The sequence below is a fragment of the Schistocerca americana genome, chromosome 4, assembly GCF_021461395.2.
Source record: "Schistocerca americana isolate TAMUIC-IGC-003095 chromosome 4, iqSchAmer2.1, whole genome shotgun sequence".
In the NCBI taxonomy this organism is placed as follows: domain Eukaryota; kingdom Metazoa; phylum Arthropoda; class Insecta; order Orthoptera; family Acrididae; genus Schistocerca; species Schistocerca americana.
The window spans coordinates 134,377,957-134,398,897 of NC_060122.1; the positions used below are offsets into that span (position 1 = coordinate 134,377,957).

At 39.0% G+C, this 20,941-nt stretch overlaps 1 protein-coding gene across 3 annotated transcripts in view; it reads right to left on the reverse strand.

Annotated features, from left to right (window-relative positions):
* Positions 1 to 20,941, reverse strand: part of LOC124613877 (histone-lysine N-methyltransferase 2D) — a 187,212-nt gene that overhangs the window by 137,834 nt on the left and 28,437 nt on the right. For all 3 annotated transcript variants that reach the window (XM_047142607.1, XM_047142608.1, XM_047142609.1), the window contains exon 2: positions 1,683 to 1,800. In XM_047142607.1, coding sequence (XP_046998563.1) covers positions 1,683 to 1,800 — 118 coding nt within the window. The remainder of the gene's footprint in view (positions 1 to 1,682; positions 1,801 to 20,941) is intronic.

Here is a 20,941-nt window from a genome sequence, read left to right on the forward strand (position 1 = left end):
TCTTGCATGGCATTTTGAGCACAATAAAGGTCATCACCTTCTCGGTTACACGAATGCTCACACCAATTCGAAAAGCCCATCAAACTGAGGCCAATCCATATCACTTCATTAGCCACTTAATTGCCATGGATGAGTGCTGGGTCTACCATTGTGACCTTGAAACAAAACAAGCAGTGGAAAAATGCAATAACTGTTGCCAAAAGAGGCAAAGACCCAACCATCATCAGGCAATATTAAACTGGGTATTTTTGGGACTTTCAGGATATAGTGCTAACACATCATGCTCGCAAGGGGCAAAAACATCACAGCAGCATACTACTGAACTCTCCTGATGAGGTCACAGAGGAAGCATTGTGGGAAGCTGAGCAAGCAGGTGTTTTGGGTCCACAACAGCACCCCAGTTCATTGTGCAGAACACAGTTACATTCGCCATTTCTTTGGGCTATCAAAATTTGACCCCCCCCCCCCCCCCCCCCTGGTCACCTGACATTGCACCCAGTTACTTATTCTCCTTTCCTCAGCTGAAGAAACCACTGCATGCAGCACTTCCAGAATGATGACAGGGTGACTGTTGAGGTGGAATGTTTATTGAACAGCCAAAATCCAGACTTCTACAACCAAGGTCCACACCAAGTCATCCACTCTTGCGAAAAATGTGTTGTGCTGGAGACTGAATATACAGGGACGAATGACACCATCATCAAGTTTCACTGGTACACTTTTGTCTTCTTTGAGGTGATAATTAAAACTTTGTGACTACCCTTCTAAGTCTCTCAGTAAAATAAACCTGAATGATAAAAACTGGAAGAAAGCTGCTGCTGACATATTCTTCTGTTACCTTTAATAGTAGCATACTAAAGATGGAAAACAGTATTTCTATGGTGGAGGAAAAAGAAAATGATTGAGGATAAGACCACGGGAATGATGGTCAAAAGTTGTGATATCATAAGCACAAAGAAGGAAAGAAAAAAGAAAGAATTGCTCCATTCCTCTCCTCCTCATTCAAGCCAGCTGAATTACTCAGACAATAACTTACTTAGCTCTGCAGTGTTACTTAGTGACAGTAGTTCCATTTACCAACCCGAATAGTCCCCTGCCACTTATTTCCTCCACCTTGTACATGACTAAGATACATGGTGCATGTTTACCATGGAATTCAATTCAGGATGTGCATGTTTCAAATCTCCATCCATGCAGTCTGATTTAGGTTGTCCACAGTTCATCTAAATCATTCCAGCCTAATGCAGTAGTGGTTCCTTAAATAACATCACAGCCAATTTCTTTATCCACATGTACGAGACTGAGCCAGCACTGACTCTAATGACTTCAACATTACTGACACATCTCTTCTTGCTAATCCCTTTCCCTGGCAGTCTAATGGAACAGCTTGACATTTTAAAAGTGGCTTGTTTTAATTAGATGCCTTCAGCTATCTTCCTACTTTTGACTTGCTAACAGGGGATATCCACTTCTGAGTCTTCAGAAATCCACACTTAAGAACACACACTTTTGAAGATGATCAAATTTATCGTACATCCACCAATTTCTACTTTATAAAACTGTTCTTGTCAGCTAGAAATTGCAAAATTTTAAATTAAAGAACTTTCACTTTCCTCACTAAAATGTGCATATAACTTCAGTTAGAAATATTCAAAGAAATATATAATTAAACAGTAACAGACCTGTAATGGAATAGACTCAAGAACAGGTACATGCTGTGGAATGTTTTGAGCCAGTTGCTTATAGCGTGATCGAGGGTCATCCCACGTTGTAGTTTTGTTGAAGTAGTTGATGAAATAGCTGAAAACAAGAAAAATTTGAGAATACAATACATATCCCCCTTTCAAAATGTACAGTAGCTGTATAAAATGAGGCAAAAAAGGTTACAAAACAATGACTGACTGTACATCACCTCTAGATCTGGCAATGCTTTGTACATAAAAACTTCTGTACACAACATTATGCAAAAAGCACAAGTCATAAGTTACTTATGCTGTAAATTTGTCATTTTTGAAAATCGAGCAATTTGCTATGATGAAACTGTTCAACACAAAAAATATTATGGTAACGATAAGAGCTAAACTTTAAGTTGGAGCCATTGAATTCAAAACTGACATTATTTATTCATTAATTTATCGTGTCAAAAGCAGACAGACTGATCATCATCAACAGTGCCACATGCCCTCTCGTCATGAGACACCGTGGTGAGGTTTGGGATTTAATCCAGGAAATTGGTGCAAAGTCTTGTGATCAGGAACTTTATGCCGCCACCACCTCGCCTTCCCTTGCCAGCCACATAGTGAGAGTGAAAATTTCATCCACCACCACGATTCGAATCACCTCACCTCCAAATTGACCTCAAATACACAAGCGCATGTTAGTGATTTCGGCTATGGAGGCAATTTTGGTCAGTGGCAGACCAGAATTAGGCAACCCCAAATGCAGTGATCATAGCTTTTGCAAAGTTCTTCATGGAGCTCAAGGTTGGCCTTAGACGACATTATGCGCTGAGGTATACTAGTCCCATGTTCACGAAACACTAGATCTACATTGCAGTTTCATGTCTGGAAATTAATTGTGCTCCCTGTGACATCAGAACAGAATCATTTGAGTAACTAACAGGTCGTCCATTCTTCTGTGTGGCCAAGAGGGAGCACTGTTTCCGGTATAATCTATATTTCCAGATGTTGGCTTATTGTGTGCCACAGTTGTAGCATTGTTTGCGGTGATGGTGCTACGAGTTCCTTGAGAAAACTTTTTCTTGACTTCAATTATGGGCAAGCTTGCTGGTAGCTAAAGAAAGGATGAGCTTCTGGTGTTGTTTTAGCCTTCACTTCTTGTCAGGAGTGGGGCCTCCAGCAAGCCAATTAGCTCCTCCAGAGGACTGGGCTGTAGACAACATGTAGTGATGCAACATACCTCATTGATAGTCAAATACACTTCTTTGGTATGGTACATATTCATCAGTGGAGTAGCACACAGAGAAGGCAATTGTGCACATTATTTCTGGCAGCACCTTTCACCTCCATGGTATTCTTATGGGAGTTCAGCTGAGATGTAGCTTCCATTTAGTGCACAACATTTTGACAAGTGATCCAGCCATCTTCTTTGGATGCTATGAATTCTACTGTTATGTGTACTTACTGCCTGGACTCTGACTACACTGTGAACTACTGGCATTCTCGCGATACTACTTATAGCCGAGCCCAACTCCTGACATACACCACATTCTTTGATGCTGTTTTGATTTCAGAGCCTGCACCAATATTCCATGAAATGCACATTCTCTCAGTGCTTCCCAGCTATGGTGCATGTGGTGGCCCATGAGACCTTAAAAAATTAAGTGCCAGACCTGAGCCTTGCTCGGCTTGAAACCTACACCCCAGTTTATTAGGTTTTCTGACATCTTCATTTTGAAACACTCCTTAATTATGCTATCCCAGAAATAGCATTTGTGCCCCAACACTGGTCTCATTGCTTTTTATTTCATGATTATATTTGAAGCAGTTTTGTTGTTTTAGTAGACTGTGTTACTGCTGTTCCGTGCCTCTCTCTTCAACTGTTCTAATAGTCTGCCACATGTACGACCAACTGTTCTAATAGTCTGCCACATGTACGACATTCCACATTCAAATGGCATGCAGTACATACCTGACTTTTGGATTGCTAGACAGTCTTTAACACTACAAAGAAGAAGATTTTTTTGTCTCTGGTGACGTGTGCAAAATACACTGCAGTCATGCTTCTGTTGGAGTGTACTGATCTTCCCAGTAGATAAGAAATTTTTTACTTTTCTGTCTCAGTCTCAACTTCTTCCTCTTCATTTTGACTGCAACAACAGTTTGACAAAGTGAGCAGCCATTCCTCTGGAATACTATTTGCACATGTTGTAATTCTTTGACAATGCTCTCCTTGTCTTAAAATGTTTGAACTCTATGGACCACAATCTTTAGCATTAAATTTCTTTGTGACAGACATTGATGGCTCGAGTTGTGGACACAGAAGTCTGTGTGATGGGTTTTCTATATATCCTGTGACCCAGGGAGGTGTCCGGGCTTCTGTTAGCTAACATGGCTAGAAAAGAGGAAATAGTAGTGCAAGAGCCGTAACAGTTCACTGTCTGGTTGGAGTCAAACACACCAGCAAAACTTGCAGTACTTGAAAAGAAGATGACTGGGTTGGTCACTAAATATTGTGCATAAAATGGAAACGACAACATGGCTGAGCTCTCAGAAACACATCATTTATCAGTCACACCATGGAAACCCGAGGTGTCACAACATTTCTTGTAGCTCAATATTCAGAAAGAGCTAATTAAAAGACATGGTGCAGTCAAGCAAAATCCCAAGATACTTTAGAGTTGTACAGTGTTCCAGAGTTTTAACTTTGCATGAAAGTTTATACTCCTTTTTGCCTTTTTCCTCAAGTGAAAACCTCTTTCTTTATTTGAGTTGGTTGCTTTCATAATATGCAAAGAAGGTGTCTAGAGCTGTCATCAGTTTCTCCTCTACTGTCTCCATTCACAGATGGAACTTAGGACACTATCAGGAAGGCACTGATGTTCTGTGAAAATTTTGTATACAGATGATACTAGCACACCTCCTTGACGTGAGCCTTTTTTTTTTTTTTTTTTTTTTTGTTTCCTCCATTTGCTTCTCTGGCCTTGAAATTTCACTGAAAGAGATTTCTTATAGAGTAGGTTAAGAAATAGCATTCTGTGTTTTGCAGGTCCCAAAGGTTCTTGATTTTAAAAATTGGAGAGTTTGGTGGCCAAGGCATTTCGGTAAACTCATCCTTGTGCTCTTCGAACCACGCACATACACTGCAAACTGTGTGACATGTTGCATTGTCCTGCTGGTAAATGCCATTGTACCAAGAAGCAAAATGAATGTAGTGGTGGACATGATCTCCAAGGACAGATACTTTACTTGTGTTGCTCTGCTGTGCCTTCCAGAATGACGAGATCACCCAGGGAATGCCATGAAAACATTCTCCGACCATAACACTCCCTCCTCTAGTACGAAACCTTCTGCTTTCAGACGTTTCACGTCGTCCATGTCAATGGCCACCTGTCCAATGGAGAATAAAATGGGATTAATCAGAAAAGGTCACCTTCGCCACTAAGTGGATGTCCAGTTGCAGTACTGGCACGCAAATTCTAGCCTTTGTTGTTGATGTACATCGGTCATTGAGGAGACACTGTTGGTACTCTTGGTTCATGTGGGTGGTCAGTTGCTCCACAGCTGAAGGTCTGTTCACCCGTACACAGTTCCGCAGCCGTTGTTCAACCCCATCATCTATGACCCGCGGTGCATCACAGATGCCTTGGCACTGGTTTTGGATAGCACCATTTTGTCACGCACAGTATACTTTAACCAAGGGGGTAGGCAAACAGTTTACAAACTTAGCAGTTTCTGAATTCTTTCACACTTGGCCCAAAAGTTAATGATGATGGGTATCAGATAAATCACACCATTTCCACATTATGAGAACGACGGCACTGTTTTCCACATACTCCCAACATGCTTTATATACCCTCTGCTGCTAGTGCTGCCACATGTCGTCTGTGAGTGGTTCTTGCATGTGGATGTCGAACATAGGCTGTGGTCACATTAATGTGACTGGACTAAATAGAAGGGACATACGAAGTATTCATGGTTATTATACAGGGTGAAAAGTATTTAAACCGACAAACTCTGGGAGGTTGAGGGGAACATCAGTGCATATATTTTTCCCCAATGTAATTTTTTCCTATGAGGAGTATTTAAACCGGTAGAGGAAGATTTCTCTGGCGGCAAATTAATTGAACCAACAAACACTTTTCCATTTTTTTATGACCAAGAGACAACACATTAACACAACCCAATTTCAATTACAGTAGATTTTCAAACATGCCTCCATTGACATGTAAACACAGGTTACACCGTCGGATCATGTTTTGTCTGACACGGAAAAAACCTCAGGAGTATCCGAAATTGTTCCTGCTGCTGCTACTATCTGGGCAACCAGATCCTCTTCTGATGCACCAGGAGTTGCGTAAACAAGGTTGCGCATCTTTCCCCACACAAAAAAGACCAGAGGGGACATATCTGGGGCTCAAGAAGGCCACAGTACAGGACCACCTCTGCCAATCCACATTCTGGGAACCATTGGACCAGGAATTGACCCACACGACAAGTGAAACGTGCCGGCGCTCCATCATGTTGGAACCACATGCGTTGTCTTGTAGGGAGTGGGACGTCTTCCAGCAATTCTGGCAATGCTCTGGCGAGAAAATTGTAGTAGTCCCTGCCATTTAATGGCCTAGGCAGCAGATATGTCCCACTTAAACAGACCCCACACATTAACGAAGAACCGCACTTGATGAGGGCTAGTAACTGTGGCGCGTAGGTTACCCTCCCTCCAAACATGCGAATTGTGCATGCTGAAGACTCCATCACGCCCGAACATTGCTTCATCGGTAAACAACACAGAGGATGGAAATGTAGGATGTATTTCACACTGTTCCAGGTACCACTGCGAAAACTGTGCTCTGGGTGGATAATCAACTGGTTCCAGGTTGTGGACATGCTGTAAGTGAAATGGACGTAACAATTGCTCTCAAAGGACTGTCCTTACATTTGTCTGGTTCGTCCCCATGTTACGTGCAATTGGACGAGTGCTGATTGAAGGAACCCGCTCCACATGCTGCAAGATAGCTTCCTCAAATTGCAGTGTTCTTACCGTGTGACAGCGTCCCTGTCCAAGTAATCTGCTAAAAGACCCGGTCTCATGCAGACGTTGGTACACAGCAGCAAAGGTCGTATGATGCAGGATATGGTGATTAGGATATTGTTGTTTATAAAACCGCTGTGTATTCACTCCAGGTGTATCGCTCCATTAGTAAACAGATACAATGCACTACTACAATTGTGGACAGCAGCTGCCTACAACTGAAGAGCGTAATTCGCCCTCTAACAACTGAAGAGCGTAATACGGCCTCCACTGGTTTAAAAAATCCTCATAGGAAAAAATGACATTAGGGAAAAATATTTGTTTTGATGTCCCCTACAACCTCCCAGAGGTTGTCAGTTTAAATACTTTTCACCCTGTATTGTGATATCACTCCAAATGGAATGATATCACAACACAATTACCATGAAGTAAATTTGTATTTTAACATACAGTGTTGTGTTGTGTGGACACTACATCGTCTGTCACCACATTTATATGTCTTGTGACTGGTAATTTACACGAATGTCTGGTTGTAATGCAAGACTTAGGTACATGAATGATTTGACAATGGACAAGCCATCTGAAACTAGTCATAAATATATAAATAAGTAAGTAAAACTTCCTATGCAACTTAAGATGGTTGCTTTAACAGTTATTGTAAAATTTGGTGTAATTTTTTCTTCTTTAACTTCTGTTCTTTGTCTGGTTTTCAATCAGTACCTCAGGTGCATTTTTTGTGAACTAATATGATCATGTGGGAAAGAAATATTAATTTTTCCTTTCCTTTATTTTCTACTGTTTAGTAGGTCCTAATTTATGAACAGGACTGGACTAAGTGCCTAATCTTTAAGGTTGGCACATTTAATGTACCCCAGTAATAAGTTTAGAATTGATGTTATGGATCAGGCTATTAATGTAGTCTCCTGGTTTCTGCTACATTAATCCAGGTACCTTGGATGTCACAAAACTTTTAACTTTCCTTTGCAGTTTTATAATATGAGCAATCCAAGGTCTGTTTTTCACTTAACGAGAATATTTTCAAGGTCATAAATGTATTACTGCGAACAGAATTCAAAAGGGAAAATAAAATTAAATACACATATACAGAGTTCCTCTCAAAAACAGACAAGTCAGTGATATGCTTAGGTTACTTTCTGAATAATTTTTTGAAAAGCCTGGATGGTGTGGATTGGCCTGAAATAGAATTTTATTTGCTTACACTGTATCGAAGGTTGATGGACAGCTTTTACTACTGTATATTTCACTTATCTGGGCAATTAATTGACACACAAGGGGATTTGAAAACTGAGATTTATCGCCAAATTAAACTGGGTTGGAGGGTTTATGGAAGGAATGCAACAGTTTTCAAATCAAACATGCCAGTCTACTTAAAGAAGACAATTTTTGATCAATGTGTCCTACCGGTTTTAACGTACGGTTGTGAAACTTGGACTTTAAATGAATTTTTCAAAAGGAAACTTAGAACTACTCAGAGAGCTATGGAAACGTCAATGTTAGGTCTCACTAAGAAAGACCGACAGAAAAGTGAAGACATTTGAGCAATAACAAGAGTAAAAGATGTTACAGAATGGGTTAAGACTCTAAAACGGCAGTGGGCAGGACATATTGCATGAACGAAGGATGGAAGACGGACAAAATCAGTTTTAGAGTGGAGTACCATAGAAAAACGAAGGCCACCAGGGAGACCACCTGATCGCTGGGATAAGGAACTCAGGAAAGCTGCGGGCTTCAAATGGTAGGGGACAGCAGCGGACAGAGATGCATTAAAAAACCTCTTAAAAATGTATTTAATAACTTAAAGAAGCTACATCTTGTATAGATTGAATTAGCTGAACAATAAATAAGTAAATAAATATTTCACTAAGAAGATTAAACAATGTGCCATTATCCATCCAAATAAGAGACAGGTATCAATATGACAGAAGAAATACCCCCAAACCATAGAATAGTACTTCTTAGTGCTGTATTAACTCCTTAAATTTTTTTAGTTACTGATCATTTGAAACAAATGTATTTTGCTGATACACTTAGTGTATGCATATATAACGTTTGGGCATTTTCCCTTTTAATTGTTTTCATGGCTATGTTTGTTGCCAATGTTGAGAACTATTTGTTAAACATGAAGGTCAGTGATTTCATACTATCAACTTTGCTATGATCTGCAAAATGTATTGCATTTTCTTTATTTATTACAAAAACACTTTTCTTGTTTAATGCTGAAGCAAATCTTTCCACTTCAATGAGTATTTTATTTAGTGCACACAAGTGGTACTTACTTGACAATAGAGAGGATTCAATATCTACATCAGTAACATACATGTAGTTTGACATCATGGCTCCTGTATGTGATGTCAAAGTATTAGGCAGTTTTCCACCGGAACCCTCAAATAGATAAACACTGAATTTTACCATCATATGTTGCAGGAATAATATGATTCAAACTGCTGGTAAACCTGTGGTACTTAAAATGAAATCAAATTCCTCATCCAATGTTTGTTTCAAATTCTTTAGAGTACTTCTCCACCCATAACCAAAGACATTGTTGAGGTGAAGTGGCTTGCTCACCTCTACAACAGAGAAACCACAGGTATCACCACAGTGGGAGGGTATCCATGGAGAGACCAAACATATGGTTCCTGAAGAGTGCAGCAGTCTTCTCAGTAGGTGCAGGGGTGCAACAATCCGGATGATTTATTGACCTGACCTTGTCTCATTGGCCAACATGACCTTCCTATGTTGGTACTGTGAATGGCAGAGAGCAAGGGGAAACTACAGTCATTGTTATTATTTCTGTATCACAGACACGTAGCTCTACTGTATGGCTCTAGTGTTGAATATCCCAGAGGTGAAATAGCCAGCTTAGCTTGAGCATTCCATACTGCCCTTTGGCTTTCATTCATGATGTAATGGTGTTGTGACAGTTGACATAACATGCATGTTGAGTATTGATTTGAATTGTTTAGCAGTGCTAGTAGTGTTACTTTATGCTGTTTTTGAGCTGCTTATATACCAAGTTCGTATAAGGCAGTGTGATTTGCGCAGCTGTGAACATGTGGGATAAGTGTGTGTTATCACAAGTTTTGTTTGTACTCTGGCCTGGTTCGTTGTGTCCTTGTGCTTACATGTTGCATGAACTGGAATGTATTCAACAGTCAGTTCACCAGCTGAGATAAGAACTCAAAGATTTGCAGCCCACTATCAGATTTCTCCATAAATTAGATATGGTCAGTGATTACTGCAAATGTCCTTTGCATGACCAAAACACATCTGAGCTTCAGTGTATTTTAGGAGTGTGTTGAAGTCTGGCACTTTATTGTGAATGCTTCAGCAGTTACTCACTAGGATTTTGATACTCTCATCTGTGGGAGGCATTTCTTTGGATCTTACATCAATTCCTTTAAAATTCCTACAAGTCTCATCATCTGCATTGAATAGAGTGTCATCTAATCCAAAAAGCCCTTGTCTGTACCTAATAGACCGTCAGTTACCTGGGTTTGAGACTCCAATGTGTAGTACACATCTGACCCATTTAGGGGGACCCTACAGTTCTGAACACTATGGTGTAAAGTCCAGGAAGTCAAAGCATAGCTTGCCACAGAAACTCCAAAGTCTATGGTTCAGTCCTTCTACTCAACTCAGAACCAAGGGGCCATGATCAGCTCTGGGGACAATGCCGTAAATTTTAAGCTTCACTGAAACTCTGTGTGCAAGGCTGGTCTTCTCAACCTTCTCTACCAGTCGCTGGAATGATCGAAGTATAACCTTACACCCCAGACGAAAGGCACTATTATATTTCATTTGACTAAATCAAACAACAGAAAATCTAGGATGGAAAGGATAGTTGCTACTCACCATATAGTGGAAATGCTGAGTTGCAGATAGGAAGAGAGAGAGAGAGAGAGAGAGACTGTCAGAAAGTGAGCTTTTGGCAATCAAAGCCTTAATTGGAAATAGACACCATACACACAGTCATGCAAACACAACTCCCACACGTGATCACAATCTCTGGCTACTGAGGCCAAACAGTATTTAAAGGCAGTAACTTTTGGCGTTTGCTCAAAAAAAAGGGGAACAGTTTTGGAGATGATCCCTGCTTGACCATTTCCAAATTCAATGAAATATTTTGAGTAGGTTGAACAATGTCTTGGATGAATACATCCAAAGTTCTTTTCATAACCTCTCAGATAAGGGTCCCAAGTTTGCACACCCTACACGCATGCTAAAGTGCCAACTCTGTATAATTATTATGAAATCAAACAACGGAAAATCCAGGATGTAATAATGACAGTATCATTCCACATGATCATTAATTATGCCGCGTTATTATAGGAGGAGTAGGCATTCATGTCTTACAGTTTTTAAAGCAATAGACAACATTTCTATTACCACCAATAATTATGTAGGCACCCAAGTCATCTTGCATGGGCCATAGGTGTTTTGCAATGGAGCTTTGAACTTCACTCTCGCTAACAAGGATACAAACGAACTTTCATTTTCTACATTTGGAACAAGCTGCCAATCGTCACACTAAATATAAATTCCGTCTAACCCGTCCTACATCCTTCTACAGTCATTCAGTAATAATACTTTGTTGTATCCTATAGCGTCACCCTATTCACCAGATTTTTTATGTATACAGACAATAAACATGGTCCCAGGAGCACTCCTGACAATATCCTTCACTATGATGAACACTTAGCACTGAGGACAATGCATAGGATGCTATTACGTAATAAGTCTTCGAGCTGCTCACATAGCTCCGATCGCAATATGTGGTTAGTTACTTAGTTCATTAGTTAATTAGTCAGTTAGTTTCATGTTCCATGAGTCATTTTGCATGATAAAAAGTACTGATGTGGAATGAGTCACTTTACAATCAAAGCGCAAATTAATTTGTAAATACGGCTTAAAGAGCACCTACCGTGGCGGGGGAAACCAACAATATGAACACCTTTCATTGCCAGCAGCAGCATACGTACAATGTCTTCAGTACGTACTGCAGTCTAGTAGAAATATCCCTGAAGATAAAGCCGCAAAAAGACGCTCACAAGAGAAAGAAAATTACCTTGGAAATGAAACGTTACGTCACTGAAAACACAAATCTGACGTGAGCGTTGCTGATATAGCGCGCACATACAATCGGTCTACATTAACTATTTGCACTATCCTCAAGAACAAAGACATAATTAAGGAGATAGGAGTTTCAAACGGAGTGACAGGAGTATCTAAACAACGGTTTTGTATTACGGATGATGTAGCAAAGTTGCTCCTTATATGGATAAATGAAAAGCTATTGCAGGGCGACCATATTAATGAGAACATCATTTGTGAGAAAGTGAGAGTGACTTTTTAGGCTGACGCCAGTGTCATCAACGGCCGAAAGTGTTTAAGGGAAGCTGTGGATGGTTCGAGAAATTTAAGAGAATAATGGGCGTCCACAGCCTTGTGAAGCATGGCGAAGCAGCCAGCTCAGAGAAAAAGGGAGCAGAGATCTTCATCAGGAACTTCAAGATGCTCGTAGATTCTGAGTGTTATCTGCCGCAACATGTTTTTAATTGTGACGAGATGGGTCCTAATCTGGAAAAAGATGGCGAAGCGTACCTTTACAACAACATAGGAGAATGCATTGCCAGGTCACAAGCCAATTAAAGACCGCCTCACTCTGGTATTCTGTGCCAATGCAAGAGGCGATTTGTAAATGAAACTGCTGCTTGTTTACCATTTAGAAACTGCACGAGCCTTCAAGAAGTGTAAAGTTCAGAAGGGCAGGTTAAATGTGATGTGGAGGTCCAAAACAAGCTTGGGCGACACATGATCTTTTTGTGATTGGATCAATGAAGTGTCTGGTAATTTGGTGAAAAAGTATTTGCTTGAAATGAATCTGCCACCCCATGTCTTGCTCGTCATGGACAATGCTCCTGCCCATTTTAAAGGCCTACAAGACAACCTCCTCGAAGAATTTCAATTAGTCAGGATCCAATTTCTGTCTCCCAACTCCACTCCATTACTCCAGCATTTGGACCAGCAGATTATTCCTAACTTTAAGAAGCTCTACACTAAAATACTCTTTGATCATTGTTTTGAGTTGACTCAAGCTACCATTCTTAGTCTGAGGGAATTTTGGACGTATCACTTCAACATCATTGCCTGCGTCAAGATACCGAAAAGTCGTGGGAAGGAGTTACTAAGAGAACTCTTGCACTTCTGCTCGGTAGACACTTTGGCCGAAGTGCATTGATGAATGTGACTCTGAGGCATTTGAGTCAGTCTCCGTGGAGCCTGTAATCAATGAGATTGTGTCTTTGGCCAAGAGCATGAGACTGGAAGTGGATAATAATGATATCAATGAGCTTGCGGAAGATCACAGTTAAGGAATGACTACTGAAGAGCTTATGGAGTTGCAGCGTGTTCAACGGCAGTAAGTTCTTCAGAGGAGGAGGAGGAGGAGGCAACAGCAAAGCAGCAATTTTCTGGTGCAATAAGAGAAACAATGAAAGCATGGGAATCAGTTGCATCATACATTGAAAATCATCACCCCAATAAAGCAGTGGCTACATGTGCTACAAATTTATTTGATGGCAATGCTACGTCACAATTTTGTCAAGTGTTGAAGTGTCGGCAAAAACAAATGACTATAGGTAGCTTAGTTACGTGTTCAATTGATCAATCTAACGGTAACTGTTATGATGTGGAACGTGTCAACTGCATAAGAAATCCACACTTGAATCATGGTGGTTGTTCTTTTTTAAAGGGCAAGCTTAAAATTTTTATTATCTACCCCATTCCCATAATGGCACAAAATGCATATATTATACCTATATATTTACTTATTCCTATTCAAGAATTCATCTATAGTGTGGAAGGAGATGTCAAGGAGTCTTGATTTCAATTTATTTTTGAAACTATTACTGCTGGCTGCCTGATATTTTATTTCATCTAATAATTTATCGACAAGTTTTACAGCAGCATATTTTACCTCTTTCTGTGCCAAAGATAGGTAAGTAGACGACAGTGTACGCCTTTCTTTCTTCCGATATTATAATCATGAATGTCACTGTTGTTTTTAAAGTGGTCCATGTTATTGAGTACAAATTTCATTACTGAGTAAATATACTGTGATGCTGCTGTAAGAATTCCTAACCTTTTACACAGGTGCCTACAAGATGGGTGACTAAAAGCCCCACACATTGTTCTAAACACTTTCTTTTGAGCAGTGAATACTTTTTGCCTAAGTGTTGAATTACCCCAAAATATTATTCCGTATGGCATCAGAGAGTGAAAGTATGCGAAGCATATTTGCTTACTAATTTCTATACCCTCAAAATCGGCAATTATTCAGATTGCAAAAGTTGCAGAACCTAGTTGCTGGTACATAAACTTGTGCTATTGTGGTAGGCGTGGGCTTCCGTGTCTATATTGGCTACAATAATGCATTCACTATGCTGTTCATAGTAGCTTATCCTCATTCCTTTTTTTTTTTTTTTTTTTTTTTTTATTATTCCTCATTAAACCTACTCCTGCATTACCCATGTATGATTTTGTATTTATAGCCCTGTATTCACCTGACCAGAAGTCTTGTTCCTCTTGCCACCAAACTTCACTAATTCCCACTATTTCTACCTTCAGCCTATCCATTTCCCTTTTTAAATTTTATAACCTACCTGCCACATTAAGGGATCTGACACTCCACACTCTGATCCATAGAACGCCAGTTTTGTTTCTCCTGATAACGTATGTCATTAATAACACTTCTAGTTCACTTTTCCTAACAGAATTGCTTAGAAAGTTTACACTGAAATTGCCACAGGTTAATTACTACTTCTTTTTGTCTGACAATGGCATAATAGGGAGACAAACATTTTTATGAATAACTCCTAATCTTCTAACAGGGACCTGTACACGGTTGCTAATATCAACACTACATGTTCACATAAACAAACTTCAAAGTGCTGATAGACACAGAATTTGCCTACTTCTACAGTTTGTATTTATACACTTGTTTATCCATAATAGATCTGCAAGTGAAAGATGCTAAATTATACCATTTATACTTACCCTTTCCATTCCCCCAGTTACATGGTGTTCAGAGAGACAAACTATATCAATCTCATTCTTATTTTTGAGATCATCCAACCACACTAACAGCTCATCTACTTTATTTTTTATTCCCCTGTGATTTTATATAGGACCAGAATTTTCTTGGGTTCTTCGCAAGATCTTTTGCCAAGATCTGACGGTGCTTTTTGCATTGATCTTTTTACTGTCACATGAATTTTAACTCACTTTTGGCTGTCATCATTTGCGCATTCTTTTTGAATTGAGAGTGCAACTGTCTCTACTTCCTCAGTGATTTTTGAATTTTATAATTAAACCATAGTGGGCCTTTTCAATCCTTAATCCAGTTACTAAACACACACTCCTCCGTGCACAATTTACAATCCACTTAAACTTTGCCAATAATTCCTCTAAATCAATGATACTGTAACTAAATGACGTCCATCCATTTCCTATGATACTGTAACTAAATGACGCCCATCCATTTCCGAAGTGGGATGCTAACAACTGCTTATTTGCCCCTTCTAGCAAAAACACTCTCCTAGCCCTCTTGATTTATTAACTTTAGTAACCATCATTATTAATGATTAACATCATATTCACTAATCTCTATCTTCATACTGGCACTGTCGATAAGGTCAGGCCTGCTTATGGACATGCTTTGCTAGAATGTGACATTCACGAGTACACAGACAGTAAAATCAGCAAAAATTGCTATAACATCAATTAAAATACAAGTACAATTATTTACAAATAAAATACAAGCAATTAGCACTCTGAAAATGCAGAAAATTAGAACTTTTAACACTCCATACCACTGGAACAATTCTTTTCTGCTTTAGACTGAATAAACTGCCAATACTGTCTTGTTTAGAATTTGTATAAATGTACCACCTTCCTAATAATGTTGTTCGTGGTTTTATCATTTTAAATGTGTTGCTCTGGAATCTGGCAAGTATCTTTAATAGATGGCCTTTGGAAAGATTATGCAGGACCATGGGGATGCATCAAGCTGGCCAAGGCATCTTTTTGTTCCAATGAAACTTCACATATATTTCCCTCCCACCAAACATCGTCATATAACATCAATGCCAGGTTGTAATGCTGTAAATGAAATAGCTGGAATTTCTTCATCTGCTTCAAATGCATTAACTGTTAATGGTGCAGCAGCTTACTCTGATCTTGTAGAAACCAATGGAATTGAACTGGTGATTTTCTCTTGTCCCAGCAATTGTGTGACCTTTGGTAAACCTTCTCTCCTGATCAATTGCAAGTTGTTCAATTTCTTTCTGCATAACATAAAAAAGATGATGCCTGAAATGCTGGCATTGCAGAACTTGAAACAGATCAACTGGCATCAATATTTGGTTATCTATAGGCGTCTGCTAACTAGCATCAGGTGCCAGTGTTTTAGCTGTTCCTCCAATTCCAACACAAGGAGATTTTCCAGGGATGGTTCCCAAAAAATTCACTCAGCAGCCACCAAGTTGTTTTCGTGCAGGTATAAATTGAGAAAATTCTCGTATTAGGCAGCACATCCATAACTAAAGTAAAGAATGTATTTTATTTTTCCTATCGTTATCTTCAATTGTTTAACCAGCCTCATTATGAGCTAAAATGGTATCATGACAGAGGCAGTCACTAATAATACAGAAGCTGATATCCTATAGTTCTCTTCCACCAAAGGAAACCACAAATGGATGTAATGTAGCTTGGTTCTTCTTCCAATGAAAGCTTGAACATCTTGAATGACAAATGAATACTTTCTCAGCAAAATCCATCACAAAATGATCATTTAAACATCTTCAAGATTTTCTTTCAGGTGCCTCTGATATGAACTTTGGTGATTTGAAGTGAAATGGTGGCTTATCAGGCCATGAATTTCTAGAACCGTTTTTCTACTGTTGCATTACATGTCTCTAGGTCAGTCTTGTCAGTATGGACACATTGTATTCCACCATTTCTTTGAAAACATCAACCAAATAAGCTTCAAGTCAAGTTTTCCAAGACACTGTTCACATTGTTACAACATGCAGTCTTTTGATTCCAAACAGCACACAATTTTCTTGAACAGTTCCTTGTAGTTATCATCCTTGATAGGCTCGCAGCCATCACCAGTTTGGCATTTTGGTGTATACACATACACAAACTGAGTGTGAACCAGCAGCACCAACTGTGACAAACCAATTTGCCCTGGTATAACATTTTGAGAAGCCGAAATCACTACCATATTGTTTGCATGATGAGAAACTTCAATTGACTGTTAACTCCTCTTAACCTTATACTTGTTTTTCCCAAAAGGTTCACAGCATATATTTTGCAGAAATTAAAATTTTGTTGCTAGCTGGGCATCATGGTACGAACAAAGGGTATTTTTTGTAAAGTCAACCCAAAATTCATTTCTTTCACTGGCTTAAGCTGACTTTTACCACAATAGAAATTGATGCTTACAATTTGGTTCATTTCACAAAACACTAATTAGTTCAGTCATAAAACTTTCAAAGAGCAAGTTAATCATAACAACACCAGAGACGAACTGACGGTTTCAAAGAAAAATTCAACAATGGTGTAAAAACAATCTGGTAATATTTTAACAATGAAAAACTTGAACAATAATAAAGCTGTAAAACCATTAGTAATGAATTTACAAAATCTTTTGGGAGTCATTTCATTCAGAACCAGGCATGGATCTAAAATTAAACTACACAGCTCCTGAAGCTTAAAAGAATTTCAAGAGTTTCAACGAAGCTCACAATTTGCAGCATTGTCCCCAGAACTGATCATGGCCCTTTGGTTCTGAGTTGAGTAGAAGGACTGAACTAGAAATTTCAAAAGTTTTGTCACATGCTAGGCTGCAACTTCTGAGACTTGCACCATAGGGTTGAGAACTGTACGGTCCCCTAATACGTCAGGTGTGCACTACACCTCAGAGGCTGCTACTCTGGTAGCTGTGTATGGGGTGCACACAAGGGGTTTTTATATTAGGCTACTCTCCATCCAATCCAGATAACTATAACTGTAGGAAACCTAAAAGTATCAGTGTAAGATCGAAATAAATGACTCCCACATGTGAGAGTATTAAATCCTAATGGTAAACTGCTGAAGAATTCACAACAAAGTGCCACAGTTAGAAGCATTCATGAAAAGCAATGAAGCACACTTAATACAGGGTACAGAAAGCTGGCTGAAACTTGAAACTAATAACAACGAGATTTCTGCAGAAAATTTAACTGTACAGCTAAATGATAAACGGAGGTGGTGTATTTGTCGTAGTAGATAAAAAACTCTAACCCACTGAGATAGAAATTGAAGCTGCATGTGACACTGTTTGGGCAAGACTCAGCATCAGGAATAGGCATAAAATGATAATTCGATCCTTCTATCACCTGACAGACTCATCTGATGTAACTGAAAACTTCAGAGAAAACCTCAGTTCACTTGCCTGTAAATTCCCCAATCATACTGTAATCATTGGTGGAGGCTTTAATCATACAACAATTAACTGAGAAAATTACAGTTTTGTTAGAAGTGGATGTGATACAACATCCTGTGAAACTTTACTACATGCCTTCTCTGAACACTACTGAGAACAGATAGTTAGGAACCTCACTCCTGACAGGAGTAGGGAGGACACAACATGTTACCTTGGATGGAGAGTCCTCATCAGATGTAGAAGTAACTGCCTCAGGGAAGTGTGTTGGGACCACTGTTGTTCATGTTGTATATTAATGACCTTACAGACAACATGAATAGTAAAATCAGGCTTTTTGTAGATGAAGCAGTTATCTGTAATGAAATACTATCTGAGAGAAGGTGCATAAATATTCAGTCAGATCTTAATATGATTTTGACATACTGCAGAGACTGACAACTTACTTCAGTTTATTGGTATAATACTGGGGAAATGCAATCAGTCTACAAAGAAGATTGCTTACAAATCACAGATGTGATCATTCTAGAATACTGTTCAAGGGTGTGGGACCCACGCCAGAGATACAAGGGATACTGAATGTATACTGAGAAAGACAACACGAATGGTCACAAGTTTGTTTAATCGGTTGGAGAGTGTCACTGAGCTACTGCAGGATCTGAAATGGCAGACTCTTGATGACAGACGGCTTTAAATGATTACTCTATAGATATACTATAAACCGCTCACACAGAGATCTGAGGATAAGATTAGAATAATTACTGCACACATTGAGGCAATCACATGACCATTCTTCTCACACTCCATACATGAATGGAACAGGAAGTGACACTAATAATTTATACAATGAGATGCACCCTATGCCATGCACCTCACAGTTGTTTGCTGAGTACAGTTGTAGCTGTAGATACTCTTCTAGACTCAGCAAGATTAATACTATTTTAACAATTTCTTGGAAATATATTCGACAGTGTTTTCTAATGTCTGAAATTATTCATACAATTTCTGGGTCAACTCGATGTGGATGATTACAATTCTGAGATTTGAGCCATGGAGTCACGTGTGATGTCTTGAGTTTACAATTTGAAGGATGTAAGTGGCTTGTTATTAAACGTTATCTGTGGCTGTCTTAGTAACTGCATAAACAATGCACTCTGAGTATGTTGAGGTTTCCGAGGGTGAGGTTAGGTAGTAATCTGGGTTACATTGCTGCAGTGAAACAAACAGCAATCAAGTTTATAATCCTAATTCTCAAAAATATTTGACACCTTTTTTCCCTCCAAATGTAGTGCAATTTCTTTTAGAATTTATTTTTTGGTATCGCTCTGACTACTTCCGCTATACAGCTCAATTCGTCAATGGATTTCCTTTTTTTTTTTTTTAATTGCTGGTAACTGCTTGAGGTTGCTTTGTGCATAACTACACTGTATTTTTACAGACATAAAAACATTTATCATTGATTTTACTTTGTTTACTCATTAAAGTCATAGTCTAGCATACAAATGGTGTAAGACAGGTAATAAGACAGAGCGATGTTTTTCGCCCATAAGCACGGGTGGGCCTAAAATTGAACCACACAGGTTCTGAAATTTAAACAATACTGTTTCCAGATGTAGCAAGACAAAACGGATTAAAGAACATACAGTTGAGATATGGTCTCCCAAAAACATCCAAAATTTGGCACTCAAAACATTTATTAACTTTTTAGGTGAATATATTTTCAAACCAAACAGCATAGGCTACTGTATAAAAAGCACAAGATGACAACACGGCTGTATGTCATTACCAACTTTAGGCTGAGTCTGTACATAAAATTATGATCTATGTCTGGTTAAATATGGGCTCTCCAAGCCACAAAATAAATTTTCTGGCATTTTTGAAGAAGTACAGCTGTCATCTGATGTATTTAAAAATCTAATCAGTAATGTTTCTTATTCAGCAAAAAGCTTGTTCAAGTATGCAAAAGCAGGGGCTTTTAAGTTAAGAGTATGTTTCATAACTGTTATCTAAATTTGACACTTTAGCATGCGTGTTAGGTGGTGCAAAATGTGGGACTCCTATCTATGGAGACTGTAGAAATGAAACTGAAGGAAGTATTGAGCTGAAACTCTGTATATATCCATCTGAAGTATTGTGGAACCTTCTCATAAAATTTCATTAGATTCAGAAATGATAGAGAGGGCTCCTGGTCCACTTAACGTGGAATGACGATGATTATATTTTCACATCACTGGAATGGTTTATTATGATGTTATGGTCACCATCTTGAAATCATTTCAGCATTGTACTTCTGGGCTTGGCATGATGTCACTGGTCAAAGTTGACAGGCAGTATCAAAGGCTTCAGTGTATACAAATAGTCACACATTTGGATATCTGGGCAGGGACCACTCAGGACGATCAGCAGAAACAAAACTGACATTCCACTGGTCAGAACAAGGAGTGCTGAATACTTATCAGGTGGACACTTTATAGAGTTTAAGAACAGAGATGGATAAATTGAAGTTAGTATAGTGGGAATTAGAAATGTCTAGAGGCAGGAGGAAAAGGATTTCTTATCAATTCAGTACAATGTTATCAACACAAAATCAAATAGGGTTTATACAGAAGTACGTCTAATAATGAATAAGAAAATAGGAATGTACGTAAGCTGCTATGGAAAGCAGAGTGATGGCACTGAGGCAGCCATGGAAGACAAAAAACATTTACCCACTACAGTACT